The following is a 20,638-nucleotide window of genomic DNA, read 5'->3' on the forward strand; positions in this document are numbered from 1 at the left end:
CTTGGTCACAAAGGTAGCTGCACTCTTTAAAGACTCTTGACATAAGCTTTTTGTTATAGAAACTAAACCTTATAGATGTTTACTATTATTTCAAGATGGTTTCTAATATTTTAACATATGATTGGAAGAAATTTTATTATAAAATGGTGTATTATTTGAATGAGCAGATCCGCTCCGGCGCCAAAGTGAGAGAGCAAAAAACTATGGCATTATAGATTATAGATTATAGACTAGTTTGTTAACCAGTATCCACTCATGCGATGCATTATGCATACAATTTAAGTATAGAATAAAAAACAAAGACAAAATTAGTAAAATTTAATCATAATAATATATGAGTAGTACTAATATTAAACTATTTTGTCGTTTTAGGACGGATCTTGAATCTTCTCCTACGCTCCCAAGTACGCCTATTTCAGAATCACCAAATACCCCAACAAATGATGATGGTTCTAGTAAAAAAAGACCAGGAGAAGGTGCAGAAAAACCTCCCATAACTCCTACTGAAAGAAATAAAAGCCCATATTGGGAGCAGAAAAACCTCCCCTAGCTCCTACAAAAAGAAACAAACGCCCATATGGGGAGCATTGCCAAAAAGAGACAACAGATACGAGTGGCGGCAAGATACACACAAAATTGAAATTCAAGCACTTCGTTGGAGTATTAGTGGGTTGAAAAATAATTTAGTCAATAGGTGCAAGTTAAGTCCACTGTATGATGTGAGTAATTGTGAGAAATGTCAAAAGGTATTGACGAAAGAGACTATAGGACAAGGAAGTCGCATCGTTCCTCACACTTGTAGTCAGAAAAAGTGTAAACTGAAGGTCACTGAATATGTTATCGCCGATGGAGTATCATTTCGAGTTGTTAAAGGGAAGGGATTTGTTTCTCTTGTACATGTGCCTGAAAGAAAGTTGTCGGTATGGTTTATGCTCTATTTTTAGATCAAAAGAGAAAAATTCAAAGTGTTCTTAATGGACAAAGAGTGAGTATTACTACTGATACATGGACATTAATAAGTCGTGTTCTAGGCCTTAGTTACTGGTCAAAATGATGTGCTTTAACGAATATTATGTACAAGACCGTTGCTGAAGTGTGTAGGTTAAGGTTCAAATCAGCCAGGAAGATGTCGAAGAAGATTCAAGTGAAAAGGACGCTAGAAGAGTGCAATACTGACCAAGATGCATGCCACAGAGCTTGAGTAGAAGAGGGAAATGATTACTAGGAAACGATCAACTATGGGGAAGGGCAGCGATGTCATTTCAGAAGAGAAACCCTAAGCAAGTCACCCTATAAATAGAAGATCAAATGAAGAAGGAAGAGACTTGGACACGTAGAGACTAGCTCCATCCACTCTCATAGCTCGCTCTTTAGTCCGGAATTCACTTCGAACCTTCGGCCGCCTGCCGAAGGGGAGTTGCCGTCCGTCACAGCCAGTTGTTGCCTTAGTGTTAGAAGGATTATCAGTTTCATCGCTCCGAAGAACCAAACAATCTTTTACATGTTTTGGCTTATGATTTCTTAAGTTTTTACATTTGTTTTACCTTGCATTCAACGCTGCTCTTAGTTTAACTCTTGTTTGAAACATCTTTTGGCTTGAATACCGTGAATGCAATGAATTTCTTTTGGTTTGTCTCGAATTCTAGCTTACTTGTGATTTCTTTCCGCCTAGTCAAATAGATCTAGTAGTTTACGTTGATTTCTGTTTCTTATGTGCTCAGATCTTCCTAGTTAAGTTAGATCTAGTGTTTCTCCAAGTTTCAATTGTTCATTTCTTCTAAAGATGCATGGATCTGACATCTGTTACAATTCTACCACTTTGCATGTTAGTCAGTTAGGTATCTGTTGCTTTCTGACTGATTTAGTTGTTGCAGTTAAATTTCCGGGCTAGATCTGAATTTCGTGACTTAATTTCGTGTTAGATCTGAGTTGTTGAGTTTGATTCCAAGCATTCATCAATGGAGTTTTGATTTTCTGATCATTTTTGTTGCTTGGTGAAGAAGACAATGTCACAATCTAAGTTGGGACCACTTTGTTGATTTATGCTTTTTATCCTTCCACCTTTTCAGCTTTCTGCAAATTTAGGTAGTTCGCTAGCCAACACTGTCTGTTATTCTTTTTACTTTTGTCTATCCATTTTTAAAAAGTTCCCACTTTTCACATGCACACTAGCAGTACAACGTTCACACTCACGTACACTTCCCGCAACATGAAGCATCTAGTTACTTATTGGTCTGGATAGATATAGGTCACATTTTACTTTACGCCTGGTTAAAACTCAACCCGAAAGCGTGGTAACAAAACAATCCTTCCAGAATGTCATCACAAATGTATAACGCCTACATCCATCTTTGTGGGATCGATCATGTATTTCACTATACTAGCTAGTAGAAGTAGTTGAGGTTTTTTTTTATAAGGAAGATAGACAAAGACCCAACGACACATCTAGGTAGTACCCTCCTAGCTAGTTGGAAGTATTCACACACGAGTCTAGTCACAATATGATTCTCTTCATATATCTATTCAGAACATAAATTATATGTTTGTCACAACTCATTTTTTATACAATGATTGTAAGTTGCATAACAGAATAATTAACTTCACTAAAATCACAAGCCATGTAGGGGAAGAAATTGGAAAGATGATTGAGATTTGTTTGAGAGAGTGGAGAATAGAGAAAGTATTTTCAATCGTAGTTGATAATGCATCTTCTAATGATAGTGCGATTGAATATTTGAAAAGGAGAATGAAAATTGATAAAACTTTGATGTATGGTGGAAAGTATTTACATTTAAGATGTGCTTGCCATATACTTAACTTGATTGTTAAAGATGGTTTAAAAGAGTTGAAATCTTCAATTAAGTCTATAAGGCATGCAATTATGTTTCTTCATTCTTTCCCTTCTAGATTGAACAAATTTAGAGAGTTTGTTGTATTAGCTAAGTTTCCTAATACGTCAACGGTACCTATGGATGTAAAAACTAGGTGGAATTCTACCTATGAAATGCTTGATATTGCATTACAGTATAGAATGGTGTTTGAAACTAGGTGGAATTCTACCTATGAAATGCTTGATATTCCATGCGTAGCGACAGCTGGAACCTAGCGACCGCTACACCTATAGCGGTTCGCTCCGGAGAAAGTTGTGCTGAAAAAGTGAAGACGCCTAGCGACCGCTGGAGAGCTAGCAGCGACCGCTACAACACATGCAGCGACCGCTACCCAAAATGGCAGAAGCTACGAACAACGCACAGCGACCGCTGACCAAGGTGCAGCGGCTCGCTGCGAAAACGCGGCGCACGATTTGACCTATATTCTCTCCAGATTTTACCAAAATTAGACACCTTTTTCCTTATTCCCATAGGACTCGATTTCTTCCCTATAAATACCCCCTCAAACCTCTTCATTCATACCTTACCTTACTTTTACCATCTTTTTGCCTCATAATTCTAGAGCATAAAATTGAGAGAGTTCTTCATTGTGCAAGAGGTTGGAGACGGAATTAAGCGAAGATCAAGGCTACGAGTATTCTACCTTTGGGTTTTATTGCTTTTAGTTCTTATGTTCATTTTTTCCCTTCATTCTATGTTTTTAGATTATTCTATCATTTGTAACTAAATTCATAGGATTCTAGGGATGCGTTAGTAACGATTTTGGTTATACAATTCCTTTTTCTATTTAATATCTATTTTGTTTTTACTTCGTTTCTTCCTTAAGTTGTTCCGTAATACTTCATGTTTGAGTGACACATTCGATGAAGATTTAATATAACTTGCTACATAATCGTGAGAGGAGGTTGGCGAGTTAGATCCACTTAATAGACACTACAATTAGCTTCCCTTAAACCGGCACTGTTAATTGAGAGTGAGGACTTTTCAAGGGTCTTAGGAGCTTTTAGGAGTTACGAATCTAGGATTGACAACCCTAGTGTTAGTAATCTACGGTTGTACCGCATGGGCATAACTAGTGTGACTCGTTCTATCGAAGTATAAACTTTGCTAGGGTATTGTAGTTGGAACTTGTATAACCATAGCTGTGAACGCACATCCCTGGAATTCTCTTATCTCTCGTATTTCTATCTCTAGTATTTGTTGCAATTAGTTGTTTACCGTTTTCAGTTTCCTTGTTTTCTATAAAGTTTTAAAAGTTCTTTGGTTTTCCAAATAGTAAAAGAAGCTTAGTAGAAGGTAGCTAGCTTGTGATATTATTCCCCGTGTTCGACAACCCAGTACTAACCTTTAGCTATACTAGATCTACCATATATACATGTATTTTTAGTGCTAATAAAAACTGCATCAATATGACATTACAGTTAAGTGCTTCAAAAACTCATACGTCCCAATTGATTTCACTTTTAATGTTTGCTCTACAGATGGAGATTGAGAAAAAGTGGAATGATATTCGGATGCAACTCTTTTAGAGGTTGCAAAAGCAATGAAGTTGAAATGTGACAAATATTGGGGGGATTTGAGTAAAATGATCCAATGATTTTTATTGCTAATGTCTTGGATCCGAGGAACAAGCTCCAAATGCTTTAAGTTAGTGTGAGGAAATTGAGTTGGGATCTTGAGAAATGTTGAACTAGACCAAGAGCTTCAAGAGTAGTGTGCTCGCTTTAAAGATGACTTAGTAAGTTTTGGCAGAATATAAGGGAGTGAATGAAACCGTCTTGAATTAGAGGCCGTTTCTAGAATGTGAAGATAATGGAGACAACATTAGCCAAGGTGATTTGCATCTTTTTGATGAATTGTACAATGGAGTGCAAGAGGAAGTTGAACAAGACCAACTGAAACAGATATCTAATGAAGTGGATAAGTACCTAGCCGATGAGATTTAGAAGAGGTCTATTATTACTCTCGATCTTTTGGAGTGGTGGATATCTTACTTCCAATCCTTTCATTAATTGCGAAGGATATCTTTGTGATTCCAAGCTCAACGGTTGCAAGTGAGTCTGCTTTTAGCTTGGGTAAAGGGTTGTGGATCCTTTTAGAATGAGTTTGAGTCAAAAAATGGTAGAGGCATTGGTGTGCACTAATGATTGGCTTATAGCAGATGATTTCAATTTATATAAGGATCCTACTGATGATGATCTTGAATTGTATAGTGAAACTGAAGAAATCGAACAAAGAGTAAGTGTTTCTTTATCAATTATTAACTTTCTTTACTTATAAATGTTAATTATCCTTTTGTGTTTTTTTTGTAGATTCAAACATGATCCAAGATTTTTCTCAAGTAATATCTCCTACTTGAGCTAATCCTTTGCCTAACACTTACACAATTCACGAGCACTAATGCTTTGTCAAGGTATTTGTTCAATTTTTAATTTAAAATTATGGATTGAGAAGTGCAAGTAATGGTGTAGAGATGTACAGATTTGAGTTGTGTTGCTTTAAGTTGATAATGTTCATGAATTTTACAAAACTTGAATATGCTGAAACTGAAACTGAGATTGATCACAACTTGTACGAACAATTTGTGTGACAGATTGATCCATTAATATGTTGAAACACATTTACAGATTAGACCTCATGTATGAGTTAACTTGAATGATCATAATTGAAGTTTTCTAATTTAGCTTCAGTCAAGTAATATGTTGAAACTAAGATTGCACTAGAAAATATAAGGCTATCAAGTGTCAAAGTTATGGCATTTCATTGAGATGTTCATGGCATTCCCATTGACAAATCTGCATAATTTTTTATTCGTGACAAGTGCATTGAATGTTGTGTATTTATGTTTGTAAATTATGTATTTATGTTTGGGAGTATCTATCTAATTTGATAATCTTGAATTGATAATTTGTTTTAACAAATGCAGGTTTATAGTCTCATGGTTGTAAGGTGATCGTGAATGGAGTTTGAAGAAATGAAGCTAATTGTTTTTTATTTTGATGTTGATTTTTTTTTTAAATATTGTAAAGGTCAAATAATTTTTTAAGCTCATGTATAAATATTCTTGTAAAGGCCACACAAAACCATAACACAATATGTCGGTATTACCTATGTTCAGACAATTGTTGCACTAAGTAAGACATGGGAACCATGTTCATCTGAGCACCAGGAACCACGGGGCCATGAACTGGAGTGCCAACACCACAATGAACATGAACCGGAACGCCAACGCCATATGGCAAGTATGGTGGTGGTGGAAGATATACTGGTGGCAGTGGTGGGAGATTCACTGGCGTGCCGACTGTTGAAACATGAGGCCCGCGGATTGGTTGTCCTATAGTTGGCACAACCCATACATGCTAACAACTCCAGTGGCAGAAACGGGAACATGAGATTGATGAAATGATTTGTTAGAGTTTCCAGATGAACCTCCTTCGGCCGAACCATTTAGTTGACCTGTGATCAGAACTTGAGGCACTTAAACATCTCCATTGCCATTGTTAACATTGGTGATGTCGTGGATGCTTGATCACATCCTCTATTTGTTTGTGGAGTTCAGGCGATTAAAAACTTTTGAGCATGACTGGAAATTTGTAGAGGTGTCCTCGTCCCCACAAAATTACGGGAAATGGTTTTCAGTCACTCTTAACGCATTTGTCCAGCCCCATAAGAAACGACTTGTGCTCGTCCTTTGTCCAAGTAGTCGCCTTACATCTCTCCCACATAGAATACTTGCGTCTGTGGCTGGAGTGACTGTTTGAATTTCTAAAATTGGCGCCCTTCTTGGTTGCTGCTTCATCACCGACATGACTAGTTGAACCATATGACCAAGAATTATAACATGGAATCTCTACAAAGTCCGACTCGATTGCTTCTATATCATTAACTAGAAGTTCATAGTGGTGTTTAACCTCTCCCACAGATTTCCAAGGCACCTCCGCTGCATTTTCCTCCCATTTGTCCGGACATTCCTCGCCATACGAATCTACTGCATTCTCAAATTGTTTATCTTGCTCCCTACTCCACACGGAACCACTTGATTCCTAGCCGACATCTTGTCTAAATTCAATTCCAAAACCGCTAACCACAACAAATCCTTGAAAATAAATCCCACTCTGTAGTAATACTTCAGAGACATTGTTCTGAATCCAAATATTGCAGATCTGAATTCTTTTGTTAAGTCTTAAACAACAGCTGCAATGGATGCCTCCATGAACCACATGCTGAACAAGTCGAATACACCCCTATGGTAGCCTTCAAAGAATCTTCTGCAACCCTCTCTCTCGTAAAACATGACTTATTGGTTTCAGCAATTTCCAGTTGAACAAATACTAGCATTTTTTTTATGTTGGAATTTTATTGACTGAAAGTTGTATTAATATTGAATGTTAAGAATTTTATCGTTTTGAACATTATCAGATAGTTAAAATGTTATTTTAGTATTTAATGTATGAAACATGATTTTGGTATATTGGTATTTCAGTATACTGTACCATATTGCGGTACAGCGGTATACCGAAGTACGGTATGGTATATTGAAATATCGGTAAGGTAATGATATCCATATTTTGATATACTGAATTTAAGGTATACTGCAATGCGGTATACCAAAATAATCGGCATGGTACAGTATCTTTTCTCATATCGTACTTTTTGAAACGGTATACCGTACTGACCCACTCCTAGTCCCATTTGTAAAGGACATAAAATAAAAGAGAGGAAAAAAATAGAAAAAGTAGGAAATAAAAAGAGAAAAAAATAAGAAAAAATGGGTAAACTATGACTATTTTTCGTGGATGGAAGGAGTATAAGATATTCATAGGGCTGGGGAAAAATACCGAAATACCGGCCTTATCATTGATACGCTCAGATTTTGCACTATTTTAAGGCCATTATTTGGTCCATTTTTAATGTCAAAATCACGTTACATGTCTATTAATTGCATATTTTATACGTTTTCGTATTGTGACGTGTTCTGTGAGAAACATGCATATTTGAGTCGAAAAAGGGAGTCAAAACGCAAAGTCTGGAAATTAGGAGTTCAGATGGCGACCGGCGCCTGGCGGCCAGTGAAGTGTAGCAGCTCGCCTCGGAAATTAAAGCTTGAAAAGGAGTCTCGTCCGGCGACCGCTGGAGGACGTGCGGCGGCCCGCCGCCGAAGAGGCAGAGACTCTGGACTACCGCGCGGCGGCCGCCGGAGGATATGCGGCGGCCCGCCGTGAAAAGCGGTGAATCCGAATTGACCTAGATTTGGGCCCAAGATTTACCATATTTTGAAGATCTTTTCCTTCTATTATGAGGAATGACTTTCCCCTATAAATAAGACCTCAAGCTTCATCAAATTAGAGCTATTTTTTGCAACATAAATTCTCAAAGATTAAAAGTTAGAGTACTTCATTGTGCAAGGAGTTGAAGAAGGATCCAAGAACATCAAGAACGACAAGGATTCAACCTACGGGTTTTATTTGCTTTACTTTTATGTTCTAATTGTTTCCCTTCGATCTATGTGTTTAGATTATCTCATCATGTGTAACTAAACTCATAAGATTCTAGGGATGTGTTAGTAACGACATTGGTTATGCAATTATGTTTTCTATTTAATATCCGTTTTGTTTTTACTTTGTTTTTTCCCTAAGTTATTATTGACGCTTCATGTCTGAGTGACACATTCTGTGTTGATCCAACATAATTTGCTTCATAACTGTGAGAGAGTTCTAGCGAATTAGGTCCACTTAGTAGACACTACAATTAGCTTCCTTTAAAACGACACTGTTAATTGAGAGTGAGGACTATTCAAGGGTCTTAGGAGCTTTTCGGAGTTATGTGTTAGGATTGACAACCATAATGTTAGTAATCAACGTTTGCATCGCATGAGCATAAGTTAGGTGACTCGTTCTTAATAACCGTGCTAGGGTATTGTAGTTTGGAATTTGTATAACCATAACTGTGAACGCAAATCCATCGGATTCCCTTATCTATATCGTTTATCTTTGTGATTTATCTGCAATTAGTTGTTATTTGCTTTTTATTATTTTTAGTTTTCAAAAGTTTCCAAAATCTTTCGGTTCTCCAGATAATAATTGAGTTTTAGTAGAAGATAGACACTTTGTGTTTGTTTACCCCGTGTTCGATATCTGGTACTGACCTTTAGCTATACTATTCCTACTCTGTATACTTGCATGTATTTATAGTGCTAAAAAATAGTGCATCAATCGTATCGGAAAAATACCGAAAATACCGAATTTTTGGTATACCGTGATTTTCGGTACGATATGATACCTTACCGAAAGATTTCGATAAGGCAATAATATGAATTTTCTTATACCGGGGTATACGTTGCATACCGAAATTTGGTATATAACGTAAATTAATATATATTCCGTAAGGGATGTGATCATATCATAACCCATATTTATGGTGATAACCTAATAACCCTCATTTTATGGACGAAAAATATAATTTTATGGAACATAATATCATTTTATGGAATAAAAGTATCATTTTATGCATGCTGAAAAAATATCATTTTATCGTGTATAAATATCATTTTTAGTAAAAATGATACTTTTGACCCATAAAATGATAGGGTTATTAGGTTATCACATAAATATAAGTTATGATATGATCGCACCCCTATACCGTAAAATATAAATATATGTATATATAAATTATATTTTATATTCCCTCCGTCCCCCCATTAATTGTCCATTTTTGCCATTTTCGTTCGTCTCCCATTAATTGTTTACTTTCACTTTTACCATAAATGGTAAGTAGGTCCCACATTCCATTAACTTATTGTCTCATTCTAGTCACATTTAATTATAAAACTAATATATAAAAGTGGGCCTCATATTCCACTAACTTTTTCAATCCACTTTTCTTTACATTTCTTAAAATCTGTGTCGAAACCAAAGTGGACAATTATTGGGGGACGGAGGAGTATATTTTTAAATTATAAAATCTATCGTAAATAAAAATATAGTTATGAATAAAATATAGTATTTAATATATTTTTTAAATAATATTATAAAAACTCAAATTATCTATTTTCAATGATGTTGAAAGTCAAGTATCCCGCAAAAATACAGTATACCGAAAATAAGGTACAGTATCAGTGTGAAATTTCGTCATATTGAAGTTCGGTATACCAAAATTTTGATAAAGTAAAAATATGAATTTTTCGTATACCAAATTTATACTAAGATACACGGTATGATGATTTCGATAAAATATACCGTACTTATACACCCCTGCATATTTATATTTATAGACAGACCTCGTTCAATACAGACAGAGGCCCATGTAATCAAAAGGCCCACGATCCAATCCCCTCTTCAAAGATGATGCGAATTGGACCGTTTTGTGTAGGCCCCACACAAGCAATCTTCCCCATGCACTCGCTCATCCTCACACACACACGTATGTATCTCCCTCTTCTCTGCTTTCATGGTTTGGCCAACTCACTCACTCATTACTATAGTATTACTACTAATTAAACTTGCTTCTCGCTCCTCACGGATTTCACGGCGATTCTCGAATTCCGTGCAGATCTACACTAGCCTATTATAGGTTTTGCTTCTTTTGTAATCAAGTGCTCCAACGCTCGTCGGAAAATGGCTTACACGATCCCCGGCGTGCGGGTGCCTGGGGTTCCATCGCCGTGCAACCTCGGGACCGATGGCTGGAACTCTCGCGCTCGCGTCTCGCTGTTTCTTAAGAATAAATCCAATTCTCGTGACTGTGGTGTGTGGATCCCCCTCTTCGTTTTGTTGATTCACGCTGTGCTTGTTTATTTTATTGCTTTTCGGTTCTCGGTGAGAAATGTATGATTTCCTTTTTATTTTCGGACCACCATCAGGCTTGGTGAACATTTTGTGCACTAGACTTAGTGCCACTGCAATCTGATTTAACCGTGAAGTTTCTGAATCTGCAATTGATATTCTGTGGGATCATATTATTCATACATGTTTTCATTTCGTTTTCCCGCTTAAGTACTGTCCAATGTGATTTCGCATTGATTGCTCTTTTTTTTGGATGAATTTGAGCTCTATTATGAATGAAATGAAGAATAATTTGTATTTAGAGAATTCTACGGAGTTGCTTTGTACTCTTCACTCGTAAATGGATTTGGAGTTATTAAATCAGGTGGAAGAAAAACTTTAAACAATGTAAAGAAGAAAATTGCAAGAGAGAGGATAAAATCTGCACTAAATGTCATATTAGACTACAATGAAGCTAATTGCTTCTTGGAGCCTTTTCGTTTCAAGCCATGCTCATCATAAATTGGGCTGCACAATCATATTCTAGCTGACGTTTGTGCTCTTTTACAGGGATGATTTTCGCAGGGAAGTCAACTGATTCTGGCTCCCAATCATCTATGGCAACTACATCAAAGAAGGTTCTTGTTCCAGGCACTGAAGATGATGAGCTCTCATCTCCAACTGAGGAATTGGAGGTATGTCTTGAAAGCCTTACTTGAAAGTTGACATAACCCCCATAAAAACTATGAATACTTAATTCAAACCACCAGACCATGTAAATGACTAAATTGGAAGAAATAAAATGTGTAAGAGTAGAAAACAATAACACGGCACATATTATTCTATTTGACCTATAAAGACCCAAGTTTGCAATTGCATTTTAGGGACTTCTTTGAGCTTCTATAAGTTATAAGATCCAAGTAGGCCTAATCTTTGAACTGTCTTATAGTCTTGACTATCCATTACTATGCTCTAAAACCTTCTTAATGGATGGAACCTTTTGTGCCTATATAATGGGTGTGCATTAAATTGTTATCTTCACTATTCATTGATATGTTTCCATGTGATTTTTGTTTCTAGATATCAGGGGATATAGAAAGTTCCGAAATAGAACGCGGTCTAAACGTTGAAGATGAAGAAAATATAGTTGATCTTAGCTCCAGTGAAGTTATTACAGGGGAAGATCCTGCTTCTGTACGACTACCAGATGCATATGCTGAAAGAAAAGCTGAAGGAACATCAGACTCAACATATGAAACAATAAGCAGTGAATCTATGAGGATAAGAGGGAAGATCATTCCTCCTCCTGGTACTGGTCAGAGAATATATAAAATAGATCCAATGCTGAGCAGTCACCGCCAGCATCTTGATTATAGGTAATTTTGCTGAAAAATCAGTTTGATAGAAGTATTGAGTGGTATCAAGGAAAATATTTTAGGCTTTGAAAGTTTTGTATTTTAAATAATATCTTCTCACTTTAACATTATAACCTCTCTACTTTATATGTTAGGATCATAAATATATCATTTGATGTTTCTGTAAAGTTTTTTTTGGAGTATCTACAGAGCTGCATGTTGTAAGTTATTCAATTTGATGATTTCACCAAACATGTTGTCTTTCAAGGTATGACCAGTATAGAAAATTGCATGCATCAATTGACAAGCATGAAGGTGGATTGGAGGTCTTTTCTCGTGGTTATGAGAAATTTGGTTTTGTTCGCAGGTTTGTGCGCTGGACATTGTTATTTGGTTCTCTTATTTCTTAATATTTGAAACGGCACGAGTTTAGTGCACAATTGAAAGTAAGAAAGTGATAGAATGAAAAGGTAATTGAAGTATTGTTAGTGGAGAATAGGTCCCACCTCATTCGAGAGAAAAAAGCTTCCTAAAATAAAAAGTGCATAATTTTAAGGGCCGGGCCAAAATGGAAATAGTTGCTATTTTTAAAGGATGGAGGTAGTATGTTGACAGCCATCTAGAGACAATTGCGGTTTAAAATATGCTTGCACATATGGAATATGAAAATCTGAAGGTTCATTTCATGTGTTTTTCACGCCTCTATACATACTACTTGTTTCAGAAGTGTATGAATGCATGCATGGACTTGGGGTAATATTTGTACTATAGGAAGTTAAAAGGAGTTCTTCGTCCACCATTCAAAATCACTCTGGAGAAGGCTTACGTATCTATATTTCATATAGGCATCTTCATATAACCACTTATGGTTCAGATCATTGCAATTGAATAACTTTTCCATCATGATAAGATACCACTTGGAGAAAATATTTTGGGAAACCATTCCACATATTTTCTTAGAAGAAGTGCATGGAGTATAAAATATTGAGTACTGGCAGCAATATCATAACAGAAGTTCGTTGAAAGCCGACAACTGAGATTTCCTCAGCAGAAACTTAGTTCATAGTTTTATGGATCATGTTTGAAGTGCTGATGCTTTAATATAGAATTTTGAGAAGCTGTAGCCTTTCTATTGAACCAGTGTACCAGTCACTATAATACAGTTATCTTTTTTTATGTAAAGAAATGCAAATTTTACTTGATTAAAGAAACCGGATTGTTATGATAGTCCTGTACTAACTTCCTGTAAACCTTTGTTGACAGTGAGACAGGTATTACTTACCGCGAATGGGCACCTGGTGCTAAGGTTAGTGCTGTTCACAATAGTCTTCTTCAGTTCAACCTGTTCTCTTCTTTTCTCTGCTATAATTAATAACAAACAATCGGACAAACAGCTAATGAAACCCCTCATAATTTGCTCTTGCTCAGGTTTCTTAGTTTACTTTAATAAGAGTTGTCGTCCATTGCTGCCTGAAGTGGCCACATATGAAACATGCTTGATTCTTTCATTTATTGTATTTTTTAAATATCTGCCAACTCTCTACTTTATCTCATTTTGTTTTATGGCTGCTATATTTTGACCATTCTTATCCTGCAGTCAGCTGCACTTATTGGAGATTTCAACAATTGGAATGCTAATGCTGATGTCATGACTTGTGTAAGCTTTTCTTACCCCTTCTACTAGTTCAAAACTCTCATTAAAAGTAAAGTTGCTTTTCATTTTCTTTGATTTTTATTTCCTTTTATTAGCTACCCCTTAGCATTGTTAGACCACTACAATATCTTGGTTGAACGTACTTTTCATCGTCAAGGCTGTTATCTCATTTGCATGTTGCATGAAAATCAACTTGATGATATTTTGTCACATGATTAGTCTGATAGAGTTATTTACAGAACGAATTTGGTGTTTGGGAAATCTTCTTACCAAACAATGCTGATGGATCCCCTGCTATTCCGCATGGTTCCTATGTGAAGGTAATATTCATTGATATGAGTTAATGATATTCTGCTAATGTATTTTGATTTTCCAAATAATTCAAATTGAATGGTGTGTGATGGTCTAAATTATGAACTTCAGTTCCCTGCAGAATCTAAGCTTGCCATAGTATCTCTCACCTAGATAACAGTACTGAAATCTATTGCAATCACTAAATCGTTATCTCAGTCTCTTGTGCTTATTACTTTTTGTGATACTTATGACAAGATGATGCTATCCAATACTCAATGTAGATCCGTATCGATACTCCATCTGGCGTTAAAGATTCTATTCCAGCTTGGATCAAGTTCTCTGTACAGGCTCCTGGGGAAATTCCATACAATGGAATATATTATGATCCTCCTGAAGAGGTATTCATGATATTTTCTATGTCGTGGTTGTAATATTTATAGGCTATTAGATAGTTGATTGACCTGTACAGATGGCTGGGGAGCTAGAAAAATAAGGGAAGGATAAGCGAACTATTCCTAACCTAGCTATCTTGCGGACACTATCATAATCTAAATCTGAGTAGTTTGCTGTTTCCTTCCATTCTAAACTGTTTGTCATCTGTATATTGATAATAGATACAGTGATCATGCATGAACAAATTTAAGGGTTGCACTAAATGTTTCACTCTCCTGAAAAGTCAGGAAGGAATAAATCCAGCTTCATGCTATCCTTGGATTGCTACCACTATGGAGCGATGTGTGCTACAGCCGGATCATTTTTCCGTTTTCTATTTGTTAGGGATTAGGGATGAGTTGTCATTTACTTTATGTAGTTTTAGCCTTCCTTTGTTCTCGGCTAATGATGCTCTAAATATCCTCTTTGCAGGACAAGCATGTTTTTAAACATCCCCGTCCCAAAAAACCAAAATCACTGCGGATATATGAATCTCATGTTGGAATGAGTAGTAAGGTGTGCTTCTATTCTCTCAAATGATATAAGATGGTATCTAAGTTCAATATAGTGGCATATTTGGTGGGTTTTCTTTTCATTAGTATCCTACTGATGAAAAAAATAAGGAAAATATATGAGTATATGACGAAATATCCTTTGAAAATGGTTTGAAATGGTTAACAAAAGTTGCATAAAAAATTACCCTAGCACTTAAATGTAATATAAATATAATTCCTATGCCATAGTGTTTGCTCTTCAAGTGCACCAGACAATCACTAAACTTTTGGAAGAATTGCGATGGTGTTCTTATCTTTGGATTAGTAGTTCCAACTCAATAAGTTTGGACATATAACCTTTGTTGTGGACAAGTAAAAGATAAGTTGGTAGACTTTAGGTTTCCTATATTATACTGATTCATGTTCAAATGCAGCACACTCATGTTTATTATTGATGTTGGATGCAGGAACCTGTTATCAATACATATGTAAACTTCAGAGATGAAGTTCTCCCTCGCATCAAGAAACTAGGGTATAATGCTGTTCAGATAATGGCAATTCAGGAGCATTCGTATTATGCAAGTTTTGGGTAATATGCCTCACTGCTGTTATGCATTTTACTCACATAGAGAAATACAGTATTTACATAATTCGGTCAATTCTATCCTCTCTCGTCTGTGACTATTTTCTGCATTTTGGCGGTTGATAATATTTTAATCTCATTCTTGCCTCAGCTACCATGTGACGAATTTCTTTGCACCAAGCAGCCGCTTTGGGACTCCAGATGAGCTTAAGTCTTTAATAGACAGAGCTCATGAGTTAGGCTTGCTTGTTCTCATGGATATTGTGCACAGGTATATTATCTTCAAATTAAGAATAGTTAAAAGTATAACCAGGACAACTTTCTAAATTACGTATACCTGCCTAGAATCATGTTCTCCTAGGACAGTCCATGGAGATGTTAATGGTAAAGCTCATTTCAATTGGATATTACATTTCTGCTATCTATTATTTGGTTTTACATAAATTCTGGCACTGTATCCGAACCCCAAAATTTTTCCAGGGAGATGTCATGGGTGAATGATTATCAGTTTGGGTGGTGTTTTGAGAATAAAAATTTATCTTTATTTGGGTGTAGAGCATGTGGGGTTAAATGGGGTGTGGGAGACCTGGACTGGATGTTCTGCTGCATTATTTCTCTCTGCAAGCTCTGTCTTTTCTAAAGACTTACCCGTCTGTTCCTTGTTAATAGACGGAGTATTATCTTAGAACTTCCCAAAAATTAGAAATGACTCAATTATCTTGGAACTTCCCAAAATAGAAAAATGACTCAATCAATATGGAACGGAGGGAGTATTAAATTTCATCTCTGTATTTTGTTTGTCTCAGAATTTTCTTTTCTTTTGTTTTTCGTTGGGGTGATGTTTTTACTTTACACAGTTCATACTTCTGTTGCATTTTTTGTGACTGTTTCAATATGTTACTTAAATATCTTTGACCTCTCATTTGTCATTTAACTGATAATTTAATGCCTGCAGTCATGCATCAAATAATACTTTGGATGGTTTGAACATGTTTGATGGCACTGATGCCTGTTACTTTCACTCTGGATCGCGGGGTTATCATTGGATGTGAGATTCTCGTCTTTTTAACTATGGACAGTGGGAAGTATGTACTGCCTAGATATCAATGTTACAATACAATATGTACTGTATCCTATTTTTCTAATGTGCCCTTAATTATAGGTTTTAAGGTTTCTTCTCTCTAATGCAAGATGGTGGTTAGATGAGTATAAGTTTGATGGCTTCAGATTTGATGGGGTGACGTCAATGATGTATACCCACCATGGTTTAGAGGTATATCGTTTTGGTTAATGTATCTGTTTATTTACTGAGTAATGTAGTCGATTGTGCAATTAGTAATGCTTACCTTCTGTGACCAGTTCAATATTTGTTACTTGAATGGAACACAAAAGAGTTAGGACAACAACATGAAAGTTAAGTGAAGAAAAATGAGAACGGAAAGTCATTTTTGTTAACCGAACAAAAAGCTTTTGCTAACTCTTTTCTTTTTCTTGAAATTTTGTAAGATTTTTTGGAAACTAAATTGGGAATTGATTTCATACACAAGGTTCTCTGTTTTCATCAAATAAAATTTTGTTCCACACTAAATGGAGATTCAACTACAGCATCTATTTTGAACATTTTCCATTTGTGCTTTCCTCTGTTCCACAGTTTGATGGTATAAATTAAACTGATCAAGTGCAATTCTGTATAGATAAACCATCACAGATTATGAACTAACTTAAGGTGTAACTCAGCATGAATATAAGACTAGCCTCCCTTAATTATGTGTTGAGTTTGCCATTGCCACAATGGAATCCTGTTTCCTAAAGCATTTGAACATAATATGTTTCTTTCACATCCCGTGCTTAATCAGTTGTATCCCGACTAATGTATTCTTTAATGAAAGGTGGCATTTACTGGGAACTACAACGAGTATTTTGGGTTTGCAACGGATGTTGATGCAGTGGTCTATTTGATGCTGGTCAATGATATGATTCATGGGCTTTTTCCTGAAGCTTTGTCGATAGGTGAAGATGTAAGTTTGTAGTTGTAATGAAGCCAAAGTGTTTCATGCCTCGTTTATCTATTCTTTTTTATTGTCTGAATCTTTATTTATGGGTTGGGTAGATGGAGAAGCTGGATATATTGAAATAAGGTCTTTACGGTTGTCTTGTACTTGGAAGCTTAGTGGTAAAATATGTAAAAAATTGAAGATCCAACCTTCAAGAGTCCTTCTTTAAAAAGTATTTTCCTGTCATCGCTTTTCAGTTTTTTCTTAGTAATCTCCATGTTTAAAAACAAAAATCACTTAACAAGTTTTATACCTGCAAGCTGTAAACCTTTGCGGCTTTGCCAAAATTCTTTGTTATGCTTAAGTTGCAGAAATTCTGTTGAACTTGAGAAACCATTGATGATTTCCTTCATATACCTATGCTTTGTCAAAGTAATGATCTTTATTATTCTAAAAAGACTATACTCTGAATTTGTGAAGTGCATTATTGATGTTGATGTTTGCTCGTAGCTGTCCTTTATCATATATTCTCTTAACAGAAATACCTTCTTTTTTTTTTTTCTGAACTATCTCATTAGGAATTTCATTTGATTTCAGGTCAGTGGAATGCCAGCCTTTTGTATTCCGCTCAAAGATGGAGGTATTGGATTTGACTATCGTCTACACATGGCTATTGCTGATAAATGGATTGAGACGCTTAAGTATGTGTGCCTTGACACTCTGATATATACATATATATATGTATCGACAATCAATTGATAAAGCTCTCCCCTTCCTTGAAGGCATTGTTTTTTGGTGACAAGACAATAATATTGGGTGATTTGATTCTACCAAAGTTAGTCTGTTTTACTGATTTTCTGTTTCCCTCTAGGTTTATAAAGGCAAACTACTAATTGGTTAAAAAGGCTATTTTCTACTTGAGTCAAATGCAATCTCATTTGCCACTATATAACCTCAATTTTATGAACAGGACCTCTTTAAACTTTCACATTTTCTCAAATGAAAATTTGACTTTTAATTTAATATGGGGCCACATTGTTGTCACAATCCAATGTCACTCTTTCCTTATTCTTTGGTTTCAGGAAAAGGGATGAAGATTGGAAAATGGGAGATATTATACACACATTAACAAACAGAAGGTGGATGGAAAAATGCGTCTCCTATGCAGAAAGTCATGACCAAGCTCTTGTTGGTGATAAAACTATCGCATTCTGGTTGATGGATAAGGTCAGGCATATTTGTAAAGTTGTCTGGATGTAGCTGCCAATCCTATGTTTGAAAGAACTAATTATCAGTACCACAAAAATAAGGAAATATATGGGAATAGAGCTTCTTTAGACTAAGGATGGTATATTTTCCATGTCTTCAGAAGCCAGGGTTCTGAAAACAAAGACCAATATAATTGACTGTCATGTCTTTTATAGTTGCAAACTCTTCCATACTTCTTTGCAAGAAGTTAATACATATATCCAGTTACCACTATGATACCTAAACTTGATCTTATGTTCTGAATCCGTCTCAGGATATGTATGATTTCATGGCATTGGATAGACCATCCACACCTGTAATAGATCGTGGAATAGCCTTGCACAAGATGATCAGGCTTATAACAATGGGATTGGGTGGGGAAGGATACTTAAATTTCATGGGAAATGAATTTGGACATCCTGGTAGGAGCACATGAAATGTTTGCTGCACTAAATGAATTATAAGTACACTCCTAACTGTTCTTTTAACTCGAATCAGAGTGGATAGATTTTCCTAGAGCCGATCAATATCTTCCTAATGGCGAAGTCATCCCAGGAAATGGCTTCAGTTATGACAAATGCAGGCGTAAATTTGATCTGGTAAGTTTTAATGAATTTAATACTTTTTCATGTTGTTAGATCCTTGAGCAACTTGTGCTCTATCAGCCTCTCTTACTATTGGATTATGACGACCAACAACATATACGGTTGATATTTATTTATAAAAGGAATACTAAAACAAGAAAATGGCCCCAAGGACTCAAGTAACTCTTGATTCTTTGGAATCTATTTTGCCTTCTATATTGGCTGAATGTAAATAATGAAATCAGTATAGTACAGTGAGATCCTATCTTGAACAATTCATTTTGCGGACATTCTTAGTGCAAATATATTTTGTAAAACACTGTCTGTGTTGCATCATCTCGAGGAGAGCCCTGTGCAGCAGTTGCATCTTTTTATCTTTAATGAACATCGGTGTATATCCAGGGTGATGCAGACTATTTGAGATATCGTGGATTGCAAGAATTTGACCGAGCGATGCAACATCTTGAAGAAACATATGGCGTATGTATTCTTTGCACTGAGTTTCCTTGCATTAGTTGAACTAAGGGTGTGATTGTATTTCTGATAGTTGTAGATATTATTATCTAGAATATGGATTCAAATGCATTCGGCATAATATTCTGCATGTATTGATTTGGAAAAGAGACATGCATGTTGTAATGCTCCCTCTGATAAGTCTGATTGTTTCATCTGTTGTATTAATAATACCAAACCTGTTTTAGCTCGTAGTTGGGAACTGGTAAGAGCTTGTCATTGCCCTCAAGAGATTTTTACATTCAACTTTCCAGTTTTGAATGCATCTGAGTTGATTTTCTTAGGTAAAATAGATGTAAATAGCCAAAAATTGTTTTCTACAGTTCATGACATCAGAGCATCAATACATATCCAAGAAAGATGAAGGAGACAGAATAATTGTATTCGAGAGGGATGACTTAGTCTTCGTCTTCAATTTTCATTGGAGCTGTAGTTATTCAGATTACCAAGTAGGCTGCTTGAAGCCTGGAAAATACAAGGTATTTGAGAAAACATTTTATTTTGTACTTTTAATTTTGTTTTGATACAGTTGTTGTCTATCCCTTGAAGAAGCAATATTCTTATAGTATGGGTATACATTTCAGGTTGTGTTGAACTCAGATGATTCGCTATTTGGAGGATTCAACAGAATTAGTCATGATGCCGAATATTTCACCTTTGTAAGTTATTCACCTTTGGCACTCACTTTTTTCACATTCTTCAATTAATAGCGTAGCATTTCATTTCTTTGTTCTCTACGTATGGCTACATTAGGTTTTGTATCGACCTCTTTAAAACATGATGAAATCGTTTTAATTATCATGAGAGTACGAAATCAGCTTTTAGAGAACCTCTTT

At 35.8% G+C, this 20,638-nt stretch overlaps 1 protein-coding gene and 1 pseudogene across 1 annotated transcript in view; one reads left to right on the forward strand and one right to left on the reverse strand.

Annotated features, from left to right (window-relative positions):
* Positions 1-5,995: 5,995 nt before the first annotated feature.
* Positions 5,996-7,185, reverse strand: LOC125206202 (annotated as a pseudogene).
* Positions 7,186-10,364: 3,179 nt separating this feature from the next.
* The window catches only part of LOC125205891 (1,4-alpha-glucan-branching enzyme 1, chloroplastic/amyloplastic-like), a 12,670-nt gene continuing 2,396 nt past the window's right edge, over positions 10,365-20,638 (forward strand). Inside the window, exons 1-21 of the mRNA XM_048105069.1 lie at positions 10,365-10,634; positions 11,222-11,346; positions 11,732-12,027; positions 12,275-12,373; positions 13,270-13,312; positions 13,604-13,663; positions 13,900-13,980; positions 14,236-14,352; positions 14,819-14,902; positions 15,348-15,469; positions 15,615-15,734; positions 16,419-16,511; positions 16,655-16,736; positions 17,353-17,481; positions 18,055-18,158; positions 18,540-18,684; positions 18,980-19,127; positions 19,204-19,304; positions 19,692-19,769; positions 20,126-20,281; positions 20,387-20,461. Of these exons, the coding sequence (XP_047961026.1) occupies positions 10,505-10,634; positions 11,222-11,346; positions 11,732-12,027; positions 12,275-12,373; positions 13,270-13,312; positions 13,604-13,663; positions 13,900-13,980; positions 14,236-14,352; positions 14,819-14,902; positions 15,348-15,469; positions 15,615-15,734; positions 16,419-16,511; positions 16,655-16,736; positions 17,353-17,481; positions 18,055-18,158; positions 18,540-18,684; positions 18,980-19,127; positions 19,204-19,304; positions 19,692-19,769; positions 20,126-20,281; positions 20,387-20,461 (2,388 nt within the window). The 5' untranslated portion in view covers positions 10,365-10,504. The remainder of the gene's footprint in view (positions 10,635-11,221; positions 11,347-11,731; positions 12,028-12,274; positions 12,374-13,269; positions 13,313-13,603; positions 13,664-13,899; positions 13,981-14,235; positions 14,353-14,818; positions 14,903-15,347; positions 15,470-15,614; positions 15,735-16,418; positions 16,512-16,654; positions 16,737-17,352; positions 17,482-18,054; positions 18,159-18,539; positions 18,685-18,979; positions 19,128-19,203; positions 19,305-19,691; positions 19,770-20,125; positions 20,282-20,386; positions 20,462-20,638) is intronic.

Source organism: Salvia hispanica, chromosome 2 (genome assembly GCF_023119035.1).
Source record: "Salvia hispanica cultivar TCC Black 2014 chromosome 2, UniMelb_Shisp_WGS_1.0, whole genome shotgun sequence".
NCBI classification, from domain to species: Eukaryota; Viridiplantae; Streptophyta; class Magnoliopsida; order Lamiales; family Lamiaceae; genus Salvia; species Salvia hispanica.